This window comes from Piliocolobus tephrosceles, chromosome 21 (assembly GCF_002776525.5).
Source record: "Piliocolobus tephrosceles isolate RC106 chromosome 21, ASM277652v3, whole genome shotgun sequence".
Classification (NCBI taxonomy): Eukaryota; Metazoa; Chordata; class Mammalia; order Primates; family Cercopithecidae; genus Piliocolobus; species Piliocolobus tephrosceles.
This window is the reverse complement of record NC_045454.1, coordinates 51,208,248-51,229,908: the sequence shown is the minus strand read 5'-3', so window position 1 is coordinate 51,229,908 and position 21,661 is coordinate 51,208,248. Positions and strand designations below refer to the sequence as shown.

Genomic DNA, 21,661 nt, shown 5'->3' with positions numbered 1-21,661 from the left:
GGTACACGGCTGGTGTTGGGCACAGCAGTGCGGGTACACGGCTGGTGTTGGGCACAGCAGTGCGGGTACACGGCTGGTGCTGGTGTGGGCAGCAGTGCGGGTACACGGCTGGTGCTGGTGTGGGCAGCAGTGAAGGTTCACATGCTGCTGTGTGTTGTCACATGCATGACAATGTGCTCCTCTGCGTGCGTGGGGAATGTGCTCCCTGGAATGCAGCAGAGCCCCACGGCGGGCGCCTGTGTGCGCGACTGGCTGCCCAGGTGCACGTGCCCTCAGACTCAGCTCTAGGGAGGCTGTGGATGTGGTCACACCCAGGAAGAACCAAGGTCTGACTGTTCCCAGACGTTTCTGTGGAGGGAGGTGGGGCCCTGCGTCCCCCTCTGGGCCCGCACTGGGTAACTGCTTCTCCCTTGACCCTGCTCACTCTGTGGGCCCCAGGGCAGGGCTAGGGGTGGGGGTGGGGCACAGGGGAGGCCCAGTGTGCCTGCTCCTCTCTCTGTTCTTCCCTCCCAAGATGATGCCTTTCCCCATTCAGAGCAGCCGCTTGCGGGGTGATGGACAGCAAGGCCCGGCCAGACCCACTGTGGACAGAGGGGGCCTTGAAGACACAGGCTCAGCACACAAAGGCCTGGGCCACTCCAAAACCCGCGACCAGGGAGTCCAGGACTCAGAGTCAGGGCTCATATGGAGCACACCAGCTCCCATCCCCCAAGACCCCCACACCCTGAGGGGGAGCCTCAGAAATGCACCCACCCCCTACAGTGAACTCCGGCTGCCCCAAGATGAGGCCTCCCTGTAGCACCTGACCCTGGCTAGGAACACTGGCTCCTGAGGCCTCCAGGAACCCTGCTGTCACTGCCACTGTGAATGGTCACAGTGGCAGTTCTGAGGTTCCAAGCACCAGCTCACAGCTCAGCCCAAGGCTGAGCCCCCTCTACCACCGAGCAGCATGCAGCCGGCGAGCGGGCACTGCTGCTGCCACCGTGGGGGCGCGGGTCCCGGCCCAGGCCTCCATGCTGCACGGCCCTGCACGGGGGACCTAGCTCTGTTCTCTGGCTCTGTTCCCCGGCTTCCTGCTCAGTAGAAGGGATGCCAGTCCCCATCAAGGCACCCACTGCTGCGGGCTGTGGTGAAGATGAAATGGGCAAAGGCCTGGCCCAGTGCCCAGCATGCCTGGTGCCCTGTCTTAAGCTCTAGGGGGCTGCCTCACCCACCTGTCTGCCCACTCTGCCTTTGGGGCCTGAGGGGATCCCTCCAGGTGGCGGGGGCGGTCCCTGGAGCCCAGGACAAGCGCACAGACCAAACTGACAGGACCAGGGGCTGCGTGCTCCCGGGTCTGGTTTCTTCCCGCAAGCCCTGATGGGGGCTTTGGGGGAGGAAACGCCCTGAGGCTGCAGCCCAGCCGCTCCCGGTGCTCGGGCAGCAAGTGCGAGGTGAGGAGGGGCTGCCACGGGAAGCAAAGGGATGGATGGACGGGATGGAGGGGAGAGCGGAAGGCAGACAGCAGAGAGGCGGGCTTGGGGGGCGCGAGGCGTGCCACACACGGCTGCGGAGACTCGGAAACCTTAGAGCTGAGGGGACAGTGGGTGGGACGGGCCAGGGCTCTGGCTCCGGTCCCAGCAACAGTGCTGCAGGAGAGAAAGGGTTAACGGGGTGCAGGCGAGGAGAGGAAGGAGTTAAGGAAGCAGTCACCAGCAGCGGGGAAGGAGTCAGCTCACATCCGGGGGTGGGGGCAGGGTCTGTCTGTATCCTTCATCCCCCTGGCCCTGGGAAATGGGGTGATTAACACCCACCTTCAGATTGGGAAACTGAGTCAGAGGCAGCAGACGGGCTCATGTGGCCCTGCGTGGCATCTGCTCGAGGGGAAGGGGCCAGGGTGGTTTGCACACCAGCTCCTGTCTCTGAGCTCGAGGGACACTGGCCTCTGTGAGCTGGGTTCTGGGCTTCCCACGAAAGGAGGACGGGGGCGGGTGGGAGCCCTTGGAGCCGGGAGATGCAGTTCTGAGCCACAGAGCCCAGGCCTGCAGGGCTAAGGGTCTAGAAAGAGTCCAGTCCTCCCACGGTGGAGGAGATGCTGAGGCAGACACGGAGAAGGGCCAGCAGTCAGGAGGGGACAGTCATGGCGGTGCAGTCAGGGGGGTGAAGGGCACAGTCACTGCAAGGAGGCAACTGCTGCAGAGGGAGGGCTGGCTCCAGGAAGGCGGGCAGGGAAGGAGAGCGAGGGCAGGAACACGAGGGAGGGTGGCGCTGCGGGGACGCTGGTGGCCCGCGCCCCCACTGACCTCGCACTTGCTGCTCCAAGTTCAGGATGACCGAGACGGCCTGGTGCAGGATGAGCAGTTTGGTCTGGGGCTTCTCGCTGTTGAGGTGCAGCTGGCACATGCGCCCCAGCTCCTTAAAGGCCTCGTTGATGTCACGGACCCGCAGCCGCTCCCGGGCGTTATTGGCCACCCGGCGCTCCTTCTCCCGCTCGGCCTTCTGCTCTGGGGGGAGAAGGTCGTCCTCGTCCTCGTCTGGGCTATGGGGGAGGGTGCCGGGAGGGGGCCAGAGGGAGACAGTGAGGTTGGGGGACGAGCGTGGGGCCCGCCGACGGCCTCCCGGTGTGGGTGCAGTGTGCGTGTGGCCTGTGCACATGTGCTTCCTGATGGGGTGGGGGTGGGGAGAGCCGAGGTGGGGGCTGGCACCTGGTCCGGGCCCGGGGGGCCTTCAGCTCCTTCTTCTCCTCCTCCGAGTGGTCAGCCGCCGACGTGTTCTCCTCATCCTCCTTCTCCTCCCGCTTGATCTCGCCGGCGGCCGCCGTGGCACCTGCTTGCCCTAGCCCTGCAACAGGCCTGGGGTCAGGGGCCTGCATCGGCCTCCAGGGCCAAATGACATATCTCTCTGTGCGGTGAGGGGCTTGGGCTTTCCTGGAAAAACCAGGTATTTGCCAAAAATAAAAACCAAAACCAACAACCAGAACTGGATCCCTACCTCACGCCATGTGTAGCTACCAATGCCAGACAGATTAAGGACCAGAAGGTGAAAAGTAAAGAGTTTTACTACCTTTGGAACAGTGTGCAGAAATTCTGCAGCAACTCAGGGGCAGGAATCTCCTAAAATGCTAAAAGAATGCTCTTGTTTTTTGGGGAAGGAAATTGTTTCAATCATTGATTTAAAAATATGCAACACTTCGGCCAGGCATGGTGGCTCACACCTATAATCCCAGCACTTTGGGAGGCCGAGGTGGGTGGATCACGAGGTCAGGAGATCAAGAACATCCTGGCTAACATGGTGAAACCCGGTCTCTCCTAAAAATACAAAAAATTAGCCGGGTGTGGTGGTGGGTACCTGTAATCCTAGCTACTTGGGAGGCTGAGGCAGGAGAATCACTTGAACCCAGGAGGCGGAGGTTGCAGTGAGCCAAGATTGCACCATTGTACTCCAGCCTGGGTGACAGAGCAAGACTCCGTCTCAAAAAAAAAAAAATCTGCAACACTTCAGGAATTTCCACGTCATCTTTTGCAGATGCTATGCTAATATCTGTCATTCTCATTTTAGTCCAAGAGCTGTCCAAGCAAGTGCTCAAAGAGCTGCTTTTAAAAGAACACAACAGGCTGGTCACACTGGCTCGCTCATGCCTGTAATCCCAGACTTTGGGAGGCTGAGGTGGGAGGATCACTTGAGGCCAAGGGGTCATGGCTACAGTGAGCTATGATCACGCCCCTGCACTCTGTGTGATAGGATGAGACCCTGTCTCATAACAGAAAAAAAAGAAAAAACAAAAATCAATAAGCTTAACTTTTATCAAAGTTGAGAGTTCCTGATCAGCAAAGATACCAGGCAAAAAAAAGCATTTGCCAAAGAATAGAAGACACCCACCACAGATGTAGCCAACAAGGAGGTGATCTCCCACACATATAAAAAAACTCTGACAAATCAATGGGAAAGGACAGAAAGAAAGGAGCTCAGTAGAAAATAAGTGAGGTATTCAAACAGGCATCTCATAGACAACAAAACCACATGCCCATAAACACGTGGAAGTCCGCTTCAGCACATCAAGACATTAAGGAAATGCAAATTAGGGCTGCGATGCGCTATCCTTTCATACCCAGTCAGCTAGCAAAGTTGAGAGACCTGCACATTCAAAATTTTGTCTGTGGGAGGGCAAGTTGGCTGCTTTGGAAAATAATTCATCAGCCTTTCCTCTGAACTGACAACAGGTGTATCACCCCCTTGATGAGCAGGTTGGCAGGAAAGCATGATGTTGGGATGGCCTAGTGCCCCATGCCCGGGCCAGGGCCAATGGTGCACTCAAAATGGGACCCCAGCCGCTTGCACCACACAAATATCCCATACACAACATAAGCCAGCAAACCATGTTTGGGGTGTAAAGAACATGCTAGTGGGACGCTGTGTTCGTGAAGCTCAAAAACAATAAAAGCAAAACATGTGGCTTAAGGGCACACAGCTACCCCAAACGAATGCGGCCATTCTGCGTTCAGCAGGACCTGGGCTACCCCCAAAACCCGGGATCGGGGAGTCCAGGAATCAGAGTCAGGGCGCACATGGAGCAAACCAGCTCCCATCCCCCGAGACCCCCGTACCCTGAGGAGGAACCTCAGAAATGCGCCCAACCCCTACGGTGAACTCTGGTGCAACTGGCCAACGCCAGCCACCAGGACCAGCCCAGGCCTCAATACACAAAGTGAAGGACAGGAAGGAACCAGAGGGGAACCTGTGGGCAAAAGACTAAGCTTGGGGCCACCCCTGGAAACTGCCAACTTGTGGGTCCGGACCCTTCTCTGGGACGGGGTCGTCCCGGGGCACTGCTGACCTGTGGGTCCGGACCCTTCTCTGGGACGGGGTCGTCCCGGGGCACTGCTGACCTGTGGGTCTGGGGTCGTCCCGGGGCACTGCTGACCTGTGGGTCCGGACCCTTCTCTGGGATGGGGTCGTCCCGGGCACTGCAGGGTGGTAAGCAGCATCCCTCGTCCCCACCCGCTCCATGCCAGGAGCTCTCCTCAGCTCTGACAACTGCAGATGTCGCCAGGCATCACTCAGTGTCCCCTGGGGGCAGAGCTGCTGGGGTGAGATGCCCTGGCCTAGGGGTGATAAAATCAAGGTACTTGGAAAGGCTGACTGGAAGACAGGCAGGATTCCTGGGGTGGTGGAGGGGATGGGGCCAGGACAGGGCCCACAATGACCCTGCCTTCTCCTGGGCCTCTCATGGGTGTCTGAGACGCTCAACAATCCCCAGGCCCAGGTCCAGATTTGTCCCCAACCCGTTCCTTTGTCCCCTTCCTTATACGGGGTTCCCAGCCCCAGTGTCACCCACAGCTCGGGCCAGAAATCCCAGAGCTACCCTGCCTTCTCTCACCCTCAAGTCGGGTCCGTCACAAATCCTGTGGGCCCCGCCTTCCGGAGATGCAGGGACCACCCGCTGCTCACCCCTCCAAGGCCCCTGGACCAGCCCTATGGCCTCTGCCCTGGTCTCCGGGTGCCACTCATGGTCTGTCCTCCAAGCAGCCACCAGAGGGTGTCTGTGAGCATCTGGGTCAGGTCCCATCCCTCCTCGGCCCGCAGCTCTCCATGGCTGCCACCTCTCTCACGGTGAAATCCCAAGTCCTCCCTGCAGCCCGTAGGGCCCTGCATGACCTGACCTGCCCTCCTCTCCCTGCCCACCCCCTTCCCTCTCTCCCCCTCCTCTCCCTGCTCTAATCCCATGGGTCTCCTGGCTGTTCCTCCCGCGTATGGTCCATCGCCAGGACCTCCGCCTGAAACCCTCCTCCTCCAGCTACTTGCCTACTCTCACCTCCTCTCAGACGCTGCCCAGACATCACCTTGTTGCCTCCAGGGCCACCATCTTCAAAGCCATACAAAACCCCCAACCCACTCCGGCCACTTCGTTCATTCTCCCTGGCACCTGTGCTGTACAGCGAGCTCCTAGTCTGTCTCCCCCGAGGCAGGGTCATCCTGCTGCACCCCTTGCCCCCGCTTCCCCAGTGCCAAACACTGGCAGACACATGGCATGTGGGAGCAGGTGGATGAAGAGGGAGCCCAGAGCCGTCCACCTCACACACCCAGGGCCAACGCTGGCCCTGCTGGTCTCGCCCACCCTCCTGAAATTGCTGACTGGGGCGCCTGTGTCACCAGGTACCCCCACGGTGACTGCACACCTGCCCTCGGTTCCCACCCGGAGAGTGCCTCCGTTTCCCCAACTGGAACCAGAGATCGGACAGTCCCAAGCTCAAGGGCTTACCACTGTAGGAGTCGGGAGGCCGAGAGAGGTCGGGGAGGGCACCTGGCTGGCTGGGGAGGGCTGCGTGGTTGTGCATGAGGCTGGTGCTGCCTGCAAGGCCATCCTCGGGGTGTCCGCCTCCAACCTGCAGGCGTGGGAGAGGGGCGCGTCAGGGGGAGCCGGGTCCCTGCCCACTGCCCAGCCCCACCCTCGCCCGGTGCTCACCAGGCCTGCATGCCGCCCGCCCAGCGACATGGGGCCGGCGAAACCCGAGGCCAGCGCCCCGTGGCCAGGCAGCAGCGTGTGCATGTCGCCGGCTGTGCCCACGGCGTGGCTGCGGAGCACGTGGATGGCCTCGTCCAGGTGGTCTTCTATCTTACTCTGCTGCAGGGTGGGGGATGGGTGGTGAGGGGCCCGGGCCGCGGGACCCCACAGGACCCCACAGGACCCCATTCGTGTCCCTTCCGCATGCAGGTGGCCGGTGGTCCTGTTTCCCCTTCCCCAAGAAGCTGTGTTTTGGACCAGCTCAAAACGTGTGTGCCTTGGTGGCCACGAGGCCACGATAACAGCTTGGGGCTTATTTACGAGAAATTAACTAAAAGGTTTCTCCTTCTCAAGGGGCATCTGTCCTGCAAATTCTGCCAGGGAAAGGTGGGGCTGGGCGGGGTGGGGCGGGCGCTCACCAGGCCGTGGAGACCCCCGTCGTAGCTGGGCGATAAGGCACCGGGGGCTCCCGCGCGAGGCCACTGCGACGTCCCTGGAAGGGGGTGGGGCACGTGAATGGGGTGCAAGGGGCAGGGTGTGAGCACGGCCTGATGCCTGTGGGGAGGGACTCATGAACCTCCTGTCCAGCCTCCGGTGATGCCCACAACGGCCATTCCGGGGCACCCCACACCGACGCAAAGCAGCTCTCAGCCCTGCCAGGCAGGGATGCTGGGTGCCCAGTGGATCCTGCCATTCCCATCTGAGCCTGCTTCCCCATCTACAAAGTCCAAACCCCCACCCCAGGGGGTGAAGCGGCTCAGCAGCACACAGTAGGGGGCTCCTCCCCATGCTGCCCCACCCTGGCTGACCCACTCTGGGCTCCAGCAGCACGCAGGGAAGTGGCAAGTTCCAGGTGGGACTAGACAGGCCGAGGTGAAGTGAGGACTCCTGGTGCTTCCCATGGGGCAGAGGTGAGGACTCACAGGTGTTTTTAACCACCCAGACCTTCTGGAAACCTCCAGCTCTCACTTCCGCTCCGCCTGCACCTGCACCCCCCCGCCAATAAGCAGGCACATCCTCACAGGGATAAGAGGGTCTGTCCCCCCGGGTCAGAGCCCCGCAAAGGGTAAACAGCATCTAATAAATACTCGGTGGGTGAGCAAATAGCAACACGCACACGTTCTAGAGTCCAGGCCACAGCCCTGGCGCTGCTGGCCCCATCGGATCTGGGAGCTGCTGGGCACGCCAGTGTCCCCTCATGTTCGTGCAGCGTGAACTGCCAGGTTCTGCCTCTTGGCTTTGCCTATGCTGTGACCTAACCCGGGCGCCACCTCCCAGCCCTCCCTCACTGACTGGCTATGTGCCATAGCTTTGGAGGGCTGGCTTGGAGACTGCCTCTACCAGGCGGCCGTCCTGGATTGCCCAGCGGAACACAAGCCCACAAGGGATTCCCTTCCACTGTCAGTTCCCGACCAGAGACGCCACAGGCCCCTGGGGTGAGCTGCTCCCTCCCACCTGCCTGCCCATCCCAGCAAGGAGCAGGCACCAGAACCAGCCTCCCCTGCCTCCCAAAACCCACACAGACCTGCCAGGCCCTGAGGGGAGCCCACGGGGGTGGAAGGGCTGGACGAGAAGTTATTGCTTGAGTGATCCGGGGAGTAGATCTGCGAGTAGGACCAGGAGAGACGAGAGATGGGAGATCAGGGGCCGGCCTCTTGGGTCACTCGCCTGGCCACCCCCCATGCCCCACGCCTCACCGAGGCCAGTGCTTTCCCGAGGGCATCCCCGGAGCTGCTGGCTGTGGTCCCTCGGGAGCCTGTGGGTGGAGAGAGGTGAGGCCCAGGCAGCCCAGCCTGGGTGCCGCCACCGACGGGCGAGCTCTCCCGCGTCCCGCAGAGACACCACTGCGCTGGGGAGAGCAGCCTGACTCGGGTCCGGTTTCTGTCTGATCCCCCCAAAACTGGCCTCCGCAGGGGTTGATGCACTGGGGACAGACCACTGGCAGGGGACCCTGGGTGAGGGAGTCCCTCTCTGAGCCTGTTTCCCAGCTGTAAGGCGGGAAAGCCGCTCCTCAAAGAGCTGTTTCCAGACATCCCAAGCCCAATGCACGCGGCAGGCCCTACCGACAGCGGACAGTGTGAGCTGACGACAGCTCGCTCTCAGGGTCAGCAAACGTGCCTGCGCCCCCGCCGTGGACTCCTCGCCACCCCCCACTGAGCCCACCCAGGCCCTGCCTGGAGCTCAGTGTCCCCTCGGAGAGGCCGCATCCCAGGCAATGGCCATACCCAGGAGGCTGTCGGCCCCGCTGACAGGCGGCGTGTGGCTGGAGACGCCACCGTACGTGGCTCCGGGGACCGAGGAGAAGGAGGATGCAGCCGGGAGCCCACCGTTCACCTCTGCTCCGTGCAGCTGGTAGCCCTGGGGGCCGGGCAGGAGGAGGGTGGATTAGATGAGGCACTGCCACCCTCCACCTACCCCGTCCCCTGCCCCGGGCCCTACCATGCGCTCGTGCTGGTGCAGGCCAGCAAACGTGTTGCTGCTTCCACTGCTGCCCACGGGGCCGCTGCCGGGTGGGAGGGGCAGGGGGGATGAGCCCCCACCCAGCATGGGCCCGAAGCCCGCCTGGCCCGGGGTACTCCAGAGCTCGGCTGAGGGGTGCAGGCTGCCATCTGTGGAGGTGGACTGGTAAGGCGGGGGCCAGGTGGGGAACCCTGGCCCTGCCCCACAGTCCCTGGCAAGCCCCCCGCCGCTGTGTACCTGCCATGTAGAAGGGGGCGGGATAGGCGCTGCTGGGGGTCTTGGCGGACGGGTAGGTGGCGGCATCCCTGCCGTAGTCCTCACCTGAGCTGGGCGGGTACACCTGTGGGCAGGTGGTGGTGGGGGGTGCACAGTCAGGACGGAGGGGCCGCACAGGGGTCGATCAGCCCATACACCTTGCAGGCCTCACTGAGCCTGGCCTCCTGTCCCCTCTCCTGGCAGCACATCTACCACCCTGTTTCCCTTCCCTGTAAAGCCACCCCCGTCTTTGGGTAAATCCCAGCCCCTTGGCCCAGTCTGAGGTTCTTATGGTGTCCTCGTCCCTCTCTCCTGCTCCTTTTCCAGCCCCCACCTCCTGCCTCCCTGAACTTCTGAACTTTGTACCTGAGGACTTGGATCTGGCTCTGCCTACTAAGCCTTTTTCCTCCTTAATCCAAAAAACTCCTGTTGATCCATCAAAACCCCAGCTCCAACACCCCCATCCCATTCTTCTCCCTTGTTCCCCAGCTGGAATCAATCCTCCAGCGCCGAGCTTCCCTTGGCCCCAGAGCAACATTCATCTTTGGCTAAAGTAACAGGAAGAGGGGTCTGTGATTAGTGCCAACTCTGGCTGGCACTGCCTGGACTGTGGGGCTGGAGCCAGTTGGTAACGTTTGCCCCGTGCTGCAGCATAAAGTGTGTTGGGTGGGCCTGATGTTGTAAGACACTGGGGGGCGGTTTCAGGGCAGAAAAAGTGTGTCCCGGGGAAGGAGGGGAATGGTACTGTTGGGAGCAGAGCCTGACCACGCCTTTGGCCTGGGAAACCAGCCTGACTCTAACCCTATACCCGGGCCTGTGCGGAGCTGGTCAGCCCGAGGGGAGAGGAGACGTATGCCCAGGGCTCTTGGGGCCAGCACGGGGGCTGGGCAGAGGGTGGTTGGTGGCTACTGAGCTGGGGAATCAGCAAATTGCCGCCCCCTCCAGTGAGATGAGATCGCAGGAGTGTGGCACAGCAGCGTGGCCCATCTGTGGGGCCTGACAGGGAGGCAGGGATGTGGGACAGCCTGAACCCCCGAGGACAAAACAGGGAGCCCCAACTGTGCACGCCCTCCCCCTTGTTTCTGAGAGGGTGTCTCACTCTGTTGCTCAGGCTGGAGTGCAGTGGCACGATCTTGGCTCACTGCAACCTCCACCTCCCGGGATCCAACAATCCTTCTGCCTCAGCGTCCCAAGTAGCTGGGATTACAGGTGTCAGCCACCGCGCCCGGCTAATTTGTGTATTTTTAGTAAAGATGGGGTTTCACCATGTTGGCCAGGCTGGTCTCGAACTCCTGACCTCAGCTGGTCCGCCCGCCTTGGCCTCCTAAAGTGCTGGTACGACAGGCGTGAGTCACCACACCCGGCCCAATTGTGCCCTTTCTAAAGGGGCCTCAGACACCAGAACCGCCTTTCTCTCGAAACAAGACAGAGGCTGGACCTAGGGAAGAAGCTCCCTGCCTTCCCGTGGAAGCAGCCGGGACCCGTCAGAGCTAGGGCCTTGGGGCAGATCTTGGCTCAGAAACTGCGGGGGGGCCTGTTCACTCACGGCCCACCACCCCCGTGTGTTCCCAAGCTTCTCCAGGACACAGGGCCTGGAGCTGCCACTGACGAACTGTGGGCTCCCTTCTCCCTCGTGCGACTCACCGAGGATGGGAGACCTGGCGGGACCTTCCGGACCTTCTTGGGCTGCGTGTCTGTTAGGAGCGAAAGGGGTGAGAACTGGCCACCGGCCATGAGAACAGCCCCTGCCCTGCACCCTGGAGGAGTGACCCTCAGAATTCCCGTTTCATAAATAAAAAACCTCGGGTTAGCCAGACACAGTGCCTCACACCTGTAATCCCAGGACTTTGGGAGGCCAAGGCAGGCAGATCATGAGGTCAAGAGATGGAAACCAGCCTGGCCAACACAGTGAAACCCCAGCTCTACTAAAAATACAAAAAGTGGCCGGGTGTGGTGGCGGGCGCCTATAATTCCAGCTACTCGGGAGGCTGAGGCAGGAGAATCACTTGAACCCGGGAGGCTGAGATTGCAGTGAGCCGAGATCATGCCACTGCACTCCAGCCAGGGTGACAGAGCGAGACTCCGTCTCAAAAACACAACAACAACAACAACAACAAAAAACCTCGGGTCTATCTACATGGCTCCAAAAATGTAAAAGAACCAGGATGGTTTTCCCCTGCGATGCGCAGTTCAGAAAACGAGGAGTTGATGGGTCCTCAGCCAAGGCTCTGATGAGAAGCCCCGTGGCCCCACCCTCCTTCCAAGATGGCCCGGACTATCACACGCAGTCAGGCCTCACCACTCGGGGCTGCTGTTTGCAAACTCGCCTATGGGACAAAATCCGTAACTCGGAAATCAGCACTGAGATGCCTTCCTGATCACTCACGGACGTGCACAGAGTGGGAAAAGGTCGAGTGGCCCAGGCGCACGAGCCCAGCCGAAGCGCAACAAAGGCCTCCTCCCGCATCACGGGGCTCCTGTCCTTGGTGTATTCAGAGCCACAATCTTTTACATTTTTGTGCTTTTTGTGGGTGATTTCACGCTTATTTTTTTCAGGCAGGGTCTCACGCTGTTGCTCAGGCTGGAGTGCAATGGTGCGATCGCAGCTCACTGCAGCCTCGAACTCCCAGAGTCAAACCATCCTCCTGCCTCAGCCTCCTGAGTAGCTGGGACCACAAGCATGTGCCACCACGCTTAGCTAATTTTTAAAATTTTTTGCAAACATGGGATCTCCCTATGTTGCCCAGAATGGTTTCCAACTTTTGGCCTCAAGTGATCCTCCTGTCTTGGCCTCTAGAGTAGCTGGGACCCCAGGTGAGTGCCACCACGCGAGTGTGCTGCGTGGACCCAGGTGAGCGCCACCACGCTTGGCAAGTGTGCTGCGTGCACCCAGGTGAGTGCCACCACGCGAGTGTGCTGCGTGGACCCAGGTGAGTGCCACCACGCTTGGCAAGTGTGCTGCGTGGACCCAGGTGAGTGCCACCACGCCTGGCAAGTGCGCTGCGTGGAATGGGCGCCGAGGTAGTTCGACGTGCCATCCAGTGCTCCTGAGCCCGGAAGGCTGTGATGTGCCTTGCAGGGGATGCCCAGGTGTGCACGTTCTGCTCAGGCGTGAGCGGCAGGGCTCAGTGTGGAGGAACCACGATGCACCTCGTGAGGCGTCTTACACAGAAACCACATGCACAGAGCCCGCACCCATCAGCCACAGGAACCTCGGGACCAGAGGCTCGTAGGAACCTCTCCCCGGACTTGTCACAGGAACAATCTATCAGCCCCGTGCAAAAGTAGTTGCAGGTTTTGCCACAACGGTTTGTGGCGGCCTCATGGGCCAGGGCCACCGGGAATAACGAGCCCCGCCTGCCCCGGCCTCGTCCCCCATCACCGTCCATCCCTCCCACGGCCCAAGCGCCTGGCGTCCAGCCAGAACCTGGAAGGTGCAGGGTGTGCTCCGTCTGGTGCCCTCAGCTAACGGGGGCCCCCCACCTCCCTTTACAGGCCCCCTCCCCGAAGCCCCCGATGCCCTGGCCAGACCCCACTCACCCAGGCTGCCGTCTGCCGCCCTCCGCCGGGAGCTGCCGGAGTAGGAGGGGTAGTACTGGGAGGTCCCCTTCATGCCCGAAGGAGACAGGGGCCCGGGGCTGCTGAGGGCCAGCTCGCCCGACAGGAAGCCAGCCTGGTGGGGAGCGGGTGGTCAGGAAGCACTGGGCTGGCATCCAGACCCCAGACCGTTCCATTCAAGAAAAAAATGCAAAGGCCGAAGCCGCTCGGACCCGCCCCGCGGTGGGGGATGCCCCTTCCGCCTGCTCACGGAGTTTGTCTAACACCTGCCGCGTTTCTCCGACTTAAGACTGACCGCAACCCACACTGCTGTTTTCACAAAGAACGAAAGACTGAGAAACAGAGACCAGTGCGGCTAACCCAACGGGCTGCTCCCTGGATCCTGAGACGCCAAAGTACAAAGCTGCGTGGCTCAGCGTCTGTGCACCCGGCTGCTTCCTATCTTTTTGGTTTTGTTTTGTAAAACCCTCAGTTGGATTCTGTACGTGTTAGTGTGAAACGGGCTTTCTTCCTGGGAAGCCAGGGCCACCCTGAGCCGGGTCCCGGAACCGACTCCTGCATTCATCTGCTCTATCATCATCCAGTGGCCCCATGGGGTGGCCCAGCGCCCAGGACAGGGCCTTCTTCCGAGGCCCAGCCTGTCCCGAGCCCACACCCTGTGTGGCTACCGCGGGGCTCGATGAGTCACCAGGGAACGCCAGAGAGCAGGGCCCGAGACCTAGTTCTGCTTCTCGGATGCAGAGTCCCGGACCTGTGTATTCCTGTCTGTGAAACGGGCACGTAGGCCGGTGCCCCTCGTGGGGACTGACTGGGAAACGCGAGTGTACCCCTGGCGCAGAGCCTGGTACCCGGCTGGCCCTCCATCACGGTGGCTGCTGCTGTTCTGGCTGGGGCACAGAGAGCACACAGATGGCCCCACCCGTGACAAGGCCGAGCCCCACCAACGGCCAGAAGCTGAGGGCAGGGACAGAGATGAAGTCCTGGGATGAGGGAGGAACCCTGGGGGTGCCCAGGACTGGGGGCTGCACGGGACCCCTGTGGCTGGTCACAGCCCCAACATCCCCACCCCCAGCCTCACAACCAGGGCCAGCGTGGGTGAGGATTTCGGCTGCACAGGGACCTGCTGTAGGGGCTCCCCGGGGGTCCACACCTGCAAAGGCCTGCTGCGTGGCCTCCGTTTTCCTACCTGCCACTCAGGTGGGCGGGCAACTAAGCCCCTCCAGCTGAGCGTGGCAGTCCCGCAGGCCTTGGCCTCCCTGGTCCTCACCTGCCTCCCCACTCCTCCCGGTCCACACCCACCCAGCCCACCCCGGCCCAGGCCCAGCCTGGTTTTGCTGCTATCAGGAATCAAACAGAACCTGGCTGAGCCAGGAGAGCTTCCGCAGATCAGGGAGGGTGAGAGACACATTTGTTTACAATTAAAATACACCCCAGGCCAGCCTGAGCCCCTCACCTGAGTCAGGCCGCCCACGCCTGCGTCTCTCCCAAAGGAGGCATAGGCACCCCGCTCGCCGCTCTTGCCTGCAAGGGGAGAAGGAAGGTTAGTGGGAGGTGACCCCAAGGAGCATCCTGAGGGCCCCCCAATGCCTGACACGTGTCACATACATAGGCTCTCAGTAAGCGCACACGACTGAGAACGCCGCGGCAGGACGCTGGCAGAGCCTGACCCCAGTGTGCCCGTTTCAGGGAGCCCTGACCCCAGTGTGCCCGTCTCCCACAGAGCTCTGCCCTCAATGTGCCTGTCTCCCACAGAGCCTGACCTCAATATGCCTGTCTCCTGCCCACCAGTGACAGGTTTGGGGTCCCCGACGATTTCAGCGTCAACACTGAGTGTTTGCAGCCCACACAAGCCCTGCATAGGGGGTGCGGTGGGAAGGGGACAGCAGAGCTCGCTGGGGCCATGCTTTCTGCTGGCCAGGACCCTGCCCTTCCTGAGCCTGTTTCCTCTGTTCTAGGCATTGAGGGGCTGATGCCCTGGGTTGCTGGGCTCAGAGGCATTTGTCTATCCCAGGGGACAGGCCTGGGGGTCCTGGCGGGGAGCCCTGGGGCCTGTGCACATAGCATCAGGTTCAGCGCACGGGCCCCTGGGTTCCCCTGGCACAGGCTCCCCCAAAGTGCCCAGCATGCAGCCTTCAGACCAGGGTTCACTCACAAATGAGCATGTGACCTGCGCTCCGCCAGTAAGCACCTCCCTGGGGTGCTCAGTGACAAAGGGCAGGTGAGGCCTGGGGGGCTACAGAGGGAGGACAGCCTGCCTGGGTGAGCCCCCAGTGTGGAGGGCCTGGGGCTGCTGCAGAGACACCTGGATCCAGCCTCGCCTGAAGTAAGCACCCAATTACTCAGCACCTGAGTCACTTAAATCCCCTTCTGGCTGACACTGGGCACAGAATGTGACTGAGGCTGCTGTGAGGGGCTGAAAAGCACGAAGGACTAATGTACATTATTCTCAAACCAAGAAAAAGTTCCCCAATTTTTGATTTTTAAAAGTTCAATGGTATCCCAACTCCTGGAACAAATGCTGCTGTTTTTTGCCTCCCACTTCCTCATCTTGGTGACCCTGGGGACACGGGGAAAACGACAGCCACGACCCACCCCACAGGCCGCACCCGGCTACAGGAGTTGCTTGCTCAGCAACTCGGGTGAGAAAACTGAGGCCAGAGGAGCCTGAGGTTACGCCCCCGCATGCCTCCCTGGGACCCCAACCTGTCCTCTCCAAGCTGCTTGGCTATGGCTCAGGCCCCACCCGTGGGGGAGGCAGGTGGGACACGGCTGGGGTCGGGACACTGCTGGCTGGGCCATGGGAACTGCCCGCGTCAGCCCTGCCCACCCTGGGGCCACTGGGGACATGAGGAAGAGGCCGGGAAGAAGGAACAGCCCGTGGGCAACGGGCCCTTCCGGGTGCAGGGGCCACCCAGGGCGGGGGGGCCAGGGCCAGGCCTCACCGACCCCGTGTGGGGAATGGGCGGAAATCACCTGCGGCAGGTGGTGGGCCCTCAAGCACGCCCGCCCCCACCTTCACACTATTCGCTTCCTACTCAGGACACCGACCGACTCTACCGTGTGCCAAGTCCCAGGCCAGGCAAAATGAAACAGGACCACCCCTGCCCCGCTGTGGGGCCCAACCACAGCAGGGGCTGCCCCTCAGGGTCCAGAGAAAAGGCTGGGTCCCCCAAAGTCCTTCGGGCCTCAGTTTTCCCCCGGCCAACAATGCTGAGGGGTAGACGATGCGCACCCAGGCCCTGCAACAGGTCCAGTGCTCCACAGCTCAAGGCTTCTGAGCAGCAAATGCCCCCACCGCACCACGGAAACCACACAGAAACCCTGCCTCTAAGTGTCGGCTTCCAGACACAGGGAAGGATCCCGCATCCCAGGATGACTGAGGGATGAAACCACAGATTCCACAGCGGAGCCACTGGGGCAGGAGGCTGACCACGACAGCGGGACCCCCAAGCCCCTCGCTAGCCCCCCACGCAGCAAGACCCCCCCAAGACCCCTACCTGAACTCCCCGAACCCCAGGGAACAGGACGTGCCACTCCCACAGAAGGTGGAGGATGTGCAGCTCCGGGGATTCCCTGGGTCACCCGCAGGAGGGACGGCACACAGGACACCATCCCAGCCACAGCCCCAGGTCCCTGGAGGAGGGCGCCCCAGCTCAGCCCCACCCAGCCACAGACCTTGGACCAGGTGCCCTTCCCAAGCATCGGTTCGTTCCCCTGCAGCACGGGTGAGCCTGCACTGAGGCTGGGATATTCACAGGACCAGACACCAACCCCCACCTGGCATGTGGCAGGGCCTGAAGAGCTGGGCCAGTCCTCACCCGCCTCCCTCCGAGAAGGTTCTCCCTCAGAGAAGGTCCCTTTCCTACAGTGGGGAAACTGAGGCTCAGAAGAGGATGGTGCTTGCCCAGGTTCCGTGGTGGGGTGGGACCAGATACCTGGCCTGAGTCGTCCTTTTTTTTTTTTTTTTTTTGAGATGGCATCCCGCTGTGTCATCCAGGCTGGAGTGCAATGATGTGATCTCGGCTCACTGCAGCCTCCACCTCCCGGGTTCAAACAATTCTCCTGCCTCGGCCCCCTGAGTAGTTGGCACTACAAGTGCCCAACACCGTGCCCGGCTAATTTTTGTATTTTTAGTAGAGATGGGGTTTCACCATGTTGGCCAGGCTGGTCTCAAACTCCTGACCTCAGGTGATCCACTCACCTCGGTCTCCCAAAGTGCTGGGATTACAGGCGTGAGCCACCGCGCCCGGCCTGAGTCACGATTCTCTCAGTTAACAGGAGGGCCCCCCAGGGAGAGAGGGCAGGCGGGCGGTCTGCGGAAGGGCACAGGCTCTGACCACTGCACACGCTGGCCGCCTTCCCGAGTCTCCAGGACTCCTACACCTCCTTCCCAGCGGGCACAGGCTGGCCCTGCTGACCCCTCCCCGGGAAGCAGGAGGAAGAAATCCACGGAGTGGGGTCTGGAACAGCCTCCCTGCCTCTACACTCCGGCGGGGAAGCCGAGTCGCAGAGCGCCGTGCCAGGGAGTCCAGGCTGCGTCCCCTGCACCTCCCGCAGCTGCTCCCAGGACGGGCAGAGGCTTTGGCTGTCCGACACCCTCTGGGTGAACACTGGGAACCTGCCTGGCACTGTGCATGCACTGACCACGCCAAGGCCCACGTCTCCACATCTGTGCACGGCAGAGGGACCACACCAGGCCGGGCACTCACCTCCCAGTCCCGGTCCCAGGAATGTGGATGAAGAGAGGCTGCTGTGCGACTCAGTGAAGTGGGTACCCTCGCTGAAGGTCTAGGGGAGACGGGGTGGGGATGAGAGGTGCTGGGGCTCCACAATCCGCCCCCCACCCCGTATTACAGCTGGAGAGGCAGGACTCAAACCCACGTCTCCTGGTCCAAACCCCTGGAAGACTGGCCACTTCTCTCAGTCTGTTTCCCCACGCCGCCTGTCCCCCACTCTGGGGACAGGAAACTCAGGGTCTCAGGCCTCATGGGGGGTCCTACCCGGCTGGGGTCAAAGGAGGAGCTGTTCTGGTCGCCGCTGCCCCAGGAACCTGAGCTGGGCCGGTCCTCAAGACCTGCAGGCAGGACAGAGAGAGTTACAAGTCACCCTCACGCCTGCCCAGCTCTAAAACCTTCCGTTTCTGTCATCTCAGGGGCAAGCCTCAGTGGACCCAGGGGGCTTGTGGAACCCTTCCTAACCCAGCCTCACTCAGTCTGACTTATGAGGACACTAGTCAGCAGTTAAAACACCCAGACACCCTGGGACTCGGAGCACTCACAGGTCCATAAACTTGAATAACTCTTCCACCGGCTCTCTGCTGGCAAACTCCTACCCACCCACTGAAGCCCCAGCTATCATGCCCTCCTTGGACAGAGACCTCGCTCTCACGCCGAGCTTCCTCCCCATCAGTCCCAAGTCCTTCCCTCTGGCCCAGCCCTAACTATGTGGGCTGGGGTCTGTGTCAGATGCAGACTCTTCTGACCCTGCGAGAAAGGCTCATGAGAGCATGACGGTGTGGAAGCTACACCATGCGCTCTGGGGAGACCCAGGGTCTCTCTGTCCCCAGCTGCCAGTGCGTGAGGTGGGGGCGCCCTTTGCTGAAGCAGCAGCAGAGTCCCACCCACTGGGCAGGAGACTGGCAGCCCCTGAGGGTGGAGCCGAATCTCGTCACCTGGAACAAGCCCAGTGTCACCAGGGGCCTGCGTGGGGCTGGAGTTCCCGGTGCAGCAAGGGACGGGATGAGGACCTTGGTCCTGGGGCGGGGCGGGCGGGGCCCTTATCTCTCAGAACACTCACAGGCAATGCCCAGGACTCCAGAATCTTCTGCCCTGGGCAGGGCGGGCCTGCCTGGATCCTTCCCCCTTCCATCGGGGGCCACAGAGCACACCCTTGGAGAAGCAGGAGCAGCCCTGGGCCTCCTCAGCTTGGCCACGGGGTCACTGCCCTGCCTTGGTTTCCCTCTCTATAAACAAATTACAAACAGGCCCTACTTTTAAAGGGCTTGGGGTGTCCATGTCCAACTCTCAAGTCCAGGGGCTTCCCAAGAGCCAGGCCTGGGGTACCCAGCCCGGCGCTGCTGTCTGTGACAGGTACAACCTCAGGCTGTTCTCCCCAAGCGGACTCCACACAGCAGGCTGCGGGACCCAGCTCCTCCGCCCCACCCCTCTGCCCTCCCTGCTCGACCGCACCAGAAACTTCTTTCAAATTGCATCCTTCTATTTCGGTGCCTTTGTGTTAATCATTCCCCACGGGGAGTATTGGTGTTTAATTGCTGTATGATTTGCATAATCATGCATATTAATCTCCAAGTCTAATGAATATTCATATGCCTCATTTAGCTTTTGTTTTCTAATCAAAAATTTCCAATGTGATTATGAGTGGGGGACTGGGATGCTGTCTTGGCTGAGTTGGGGGCCAGGCAGGGGGCTCCTGTAGTCTCCAGGAATTCACACGGCATTCGCTGCCAGGTCTAGGCCATCTGCACCCCGAGATCCTGGTCCTGCACGTGGGCCCGGGTGAACAGGGCAGCTGCTGAGGCCAGGGCGCACTGGCTGTGGGGCGGGGGGGGGGGGGGGGGCAAAACGCCAGCACCCTCTGGGCCTCAGTTTGCCTCTACACCACCTGCCCGCTGTCTGGTCCCCTCTGGCCATAGCCCGCTCCCCAGGAGGTGCAGAGACCCCCAACTGAGCAAATGGGAGGTTCCTGGCACCCAGCCCTCATCCTCTGGAAGGCGTGGCATGGTGGCGGGCCTCCTTGGGGCCCCATGCCCAGGGATCGCCACCGAGGCTCACTCCAATAGGCCCCTGGCAGAGGCAATGCCTCAATCTGCTCTTTCGGGGAACCCTCCCTCACCCAGTCCTTGGCCTCCTCCTCCTAGAAATGACAAAAATAGGGACAGCCCCCAAATAAATAGTTATTAAAATCCCCCACCGATTAATTATGCATTTTAATAATCCACCATGAATATTCATAACTCATCCCCTGCTCCTTTTCTAATTAAAATGTACTAATAGAGTAAGACGCTGCTGTCAGAGGGTGGTTTTCTGCGATTTCTTTGGTGAAGCACTGCAGAGTTTTAGCCAGGAAGGGCACCTTCCTGCCCTGGGCCAGGCCGGCTGCCTCAGGAGAGGCCTGCAAGTGGACGGCGTGGGGGAGCTGGGGAGAGCACCCCAGGAGCTGCCCATCCCTTGGGCTTCGGTTCCTCTTCCAGTCATAGGGGTGTGGAAGCTTCCCACCTGCCTGGGCTGCCATGAGGATAACAATGAAAGATGCTACTTCAAGAGAGGCCATCGGTGGCCAAGGAACGCTCAATGCTGGTGGCTTCCCAGCCCCCATCCCCGTTGGGTCCCCTCCTGAGAGGGACCAGGGACTGGTCCTTGCGCCTGGTGGCTTGCTGGCAAAATGCGAGGGGGGGCTTCTAAAGGTGCTCAGTAAATACTGGGTAGGACTGAGATTTGTCTGCAGCAGGGATCAGCAAATAGTACACATGGACCAAGTCTGGCCCCCAGCTTGCTTTTTTTTTCTTTTTTTTTTTTCTTGAGACGGAGTCTTGCTCTGTCGCCCAGGCTGGAGTGCAGTGGCCTGATCTCAGCTCACTGCAAGCTCCGCCTCCCGGGTTCATGCCATTCTCCTGCCTCAGCCTCCTGAGTAGCTGGGACTACAGGCGCCCGCCACCACGCCTGGCTAGTTTTTTGTATTTTTTAGTAGAGACGGGGTTTCACCCTGTTAGCCAGGATGGTCTCGATCTCCTGACCTCATGATCCGCCCGTCTCGGCCTCCCAAAGTGCTGGGATTACAGGCTTGAGCCACCGCGCCCGGCCCCCAGCTTGCTTTTTAAATAAAGTTTTATTGGCACACACTGTGCCCATTTGTCCATGTACTATCTACGGCTGCTTTTGCTGTAAGAGAAGAGTTGAATAATTCCAATAGAGACCATCTGTCCTGCACAGCCAAAAATATTCACTCCCTTGTCCTTTCTGGGGAGGGCCGGCTGACCTTCATACAGAAGACTGCCCAAGTGGCTTCAGCTGCCTCTGCACAAGAAACCCAACTAACAGACTTCAGTACCAGGAGTAGGGTTACCATGCTGGGCAGGCAAAACTCTTGGTGGACACGGGCCCTGAGCACAGCTCTATATACTGCCCCTGCCAAACCCTCAGGCACACCACCAGGTGGTCTGGCTTCAGACGGGCCTGGGACTTCATCCTGTAGCCCCAGCTCTGCAATGAGCCCCCTACTCAGGTGCTCAGGCTAAAGTCCTGGGAGTCTTCTCACCTTCCCTCCTCCCAAAGAACAGCAGCTCGCCCCATAGCTATACAGCAGCGGGTTAAACCCCGTCCCTGCAGCAGCTTCCTCCCAAGTCTGCTGACATCCTCAGGCAGCCTGATGGAGCCTTTAGAAGCAAAACTTGGCTCTTCTCCCTCCCTCTAGCCTCTCTCATGGCTCCCCATCATCCTCAGGATAAAGACCAAACTCTTCCCTGATCTTGTCACTCTCCTCTTCCCCAACACATGAGGTGACCCCCACCCACGCCCCCTGCCTGAGCCCTTTCCCAGCCTGGGGCCCCTCTTTGTCCTCAGCATTGCTTGAAACACAGCGGAGGCCCCCAAAACACCCATCTTCAACGTCTTCATTTCACTCATAAATAACTGTGCTTCCAAGAACATTTTCCTGGAGAATTAAAACGTTCTCCACTTCTGCTGTCCAATACGGGAGCCACACTATAAACTGCTGGAAACTGCTGGCCAGCGTTTTTTCCAGAGCATTAAAAATTACACTTAATGGCCGGGCGAGGTGGCTCACGCCTGTAATCCCAGCACTTTGGAAGGCCGAGGCGGGTGGATCACGAGGTCAGGAGATCAAGACCATCCTGGCTAACACAGTGAAATCCTGTCTCTACTAAAAAAA

At 60.6% G+C, this 21,661-nt stretch overlaps 1 protein-coding gene across 8 annotated transcripts in view; it reads right to left on the bottom strand.

The window, feature by feature from the left end:
* TCF3 (transcription factor 3) overlaps positions 1 to 21,661 on the bottom strand; it is a 49,469-nt gene that overhangs the window by 3,433 nt on the left and 24,375 nt on the right. For 3 of the 8 annotated variants that reach the window (XR_003309978.1, XR_003309979.1, XM_026457253.1), the window contains exons 3-17: positions 17,755 to 17,828; positions 17,464 to 17,542; positions 14,208 to 14,275; positions 12,737 to 12,869; positions 10,841 to 10,890; positions 9,179 to 9,281; positions 8,921 to 9,090; positions 8,707 to 8,839; positions 8,179 to 8,237; positions 8,007 to 8,085; positions 6,901 to 6,974; positions 6,443 to 6,601; positions 6,239 to 6,362; positions 2,685 to 2,820; positions 2,283 to 2,518 (exon numbers count right to left, since the gene is read on the bottom strand). Coding sequence is in view for 6 of the 8 variants with exons in the window: in XM_026457253.1 (XP_026313038.1) it covers positions 2,283 to 2,518; positions 2,685 to 2,820; positions 6,239 to 6,362; positions 6,443 to 6,601; positions 6,901 to 6,974; positions 8,007 to 8,085; positions 8,179 to 8,237; positions 8,707 to 8,839; positions 8,921 to 9,090; positions 9,179 to 9,281; positions 10,841 to 10,890; positions 12,737 to 12,869; positions 14,208 to 14,275; positions 17,464 to 17,542; positions 17,755 to 17,828 (1,677 nt within the window). In the remaining 2 variants the exon portion in view is untranslated. The remainder of the gene's footprint in view (positions 1 to 2,282; positions 2,519 to 2,684; positions 2,821 to 6,238; positions 6,363 to 6,442; positions 6,602 to 6,900; positions 6,975 to 8,006; positions 8,086 to 8,178; positions 8,238 to 8,706; positions 8,840 to 8,920; positions 9,091 to 9,178; positions 9,282 to 10,840; positions 10,891 to 12,736; positions 12,870 to 14,207; positions 14,276 to 17,463; positions 17,543 to 17,754; positions 17,829 to 21,661) is intronic. The other 5 variants (XM_026457258.1, XM_026457256.1, XM_026457255.1 and 2 more) reach the window with 3 other exon arrangements.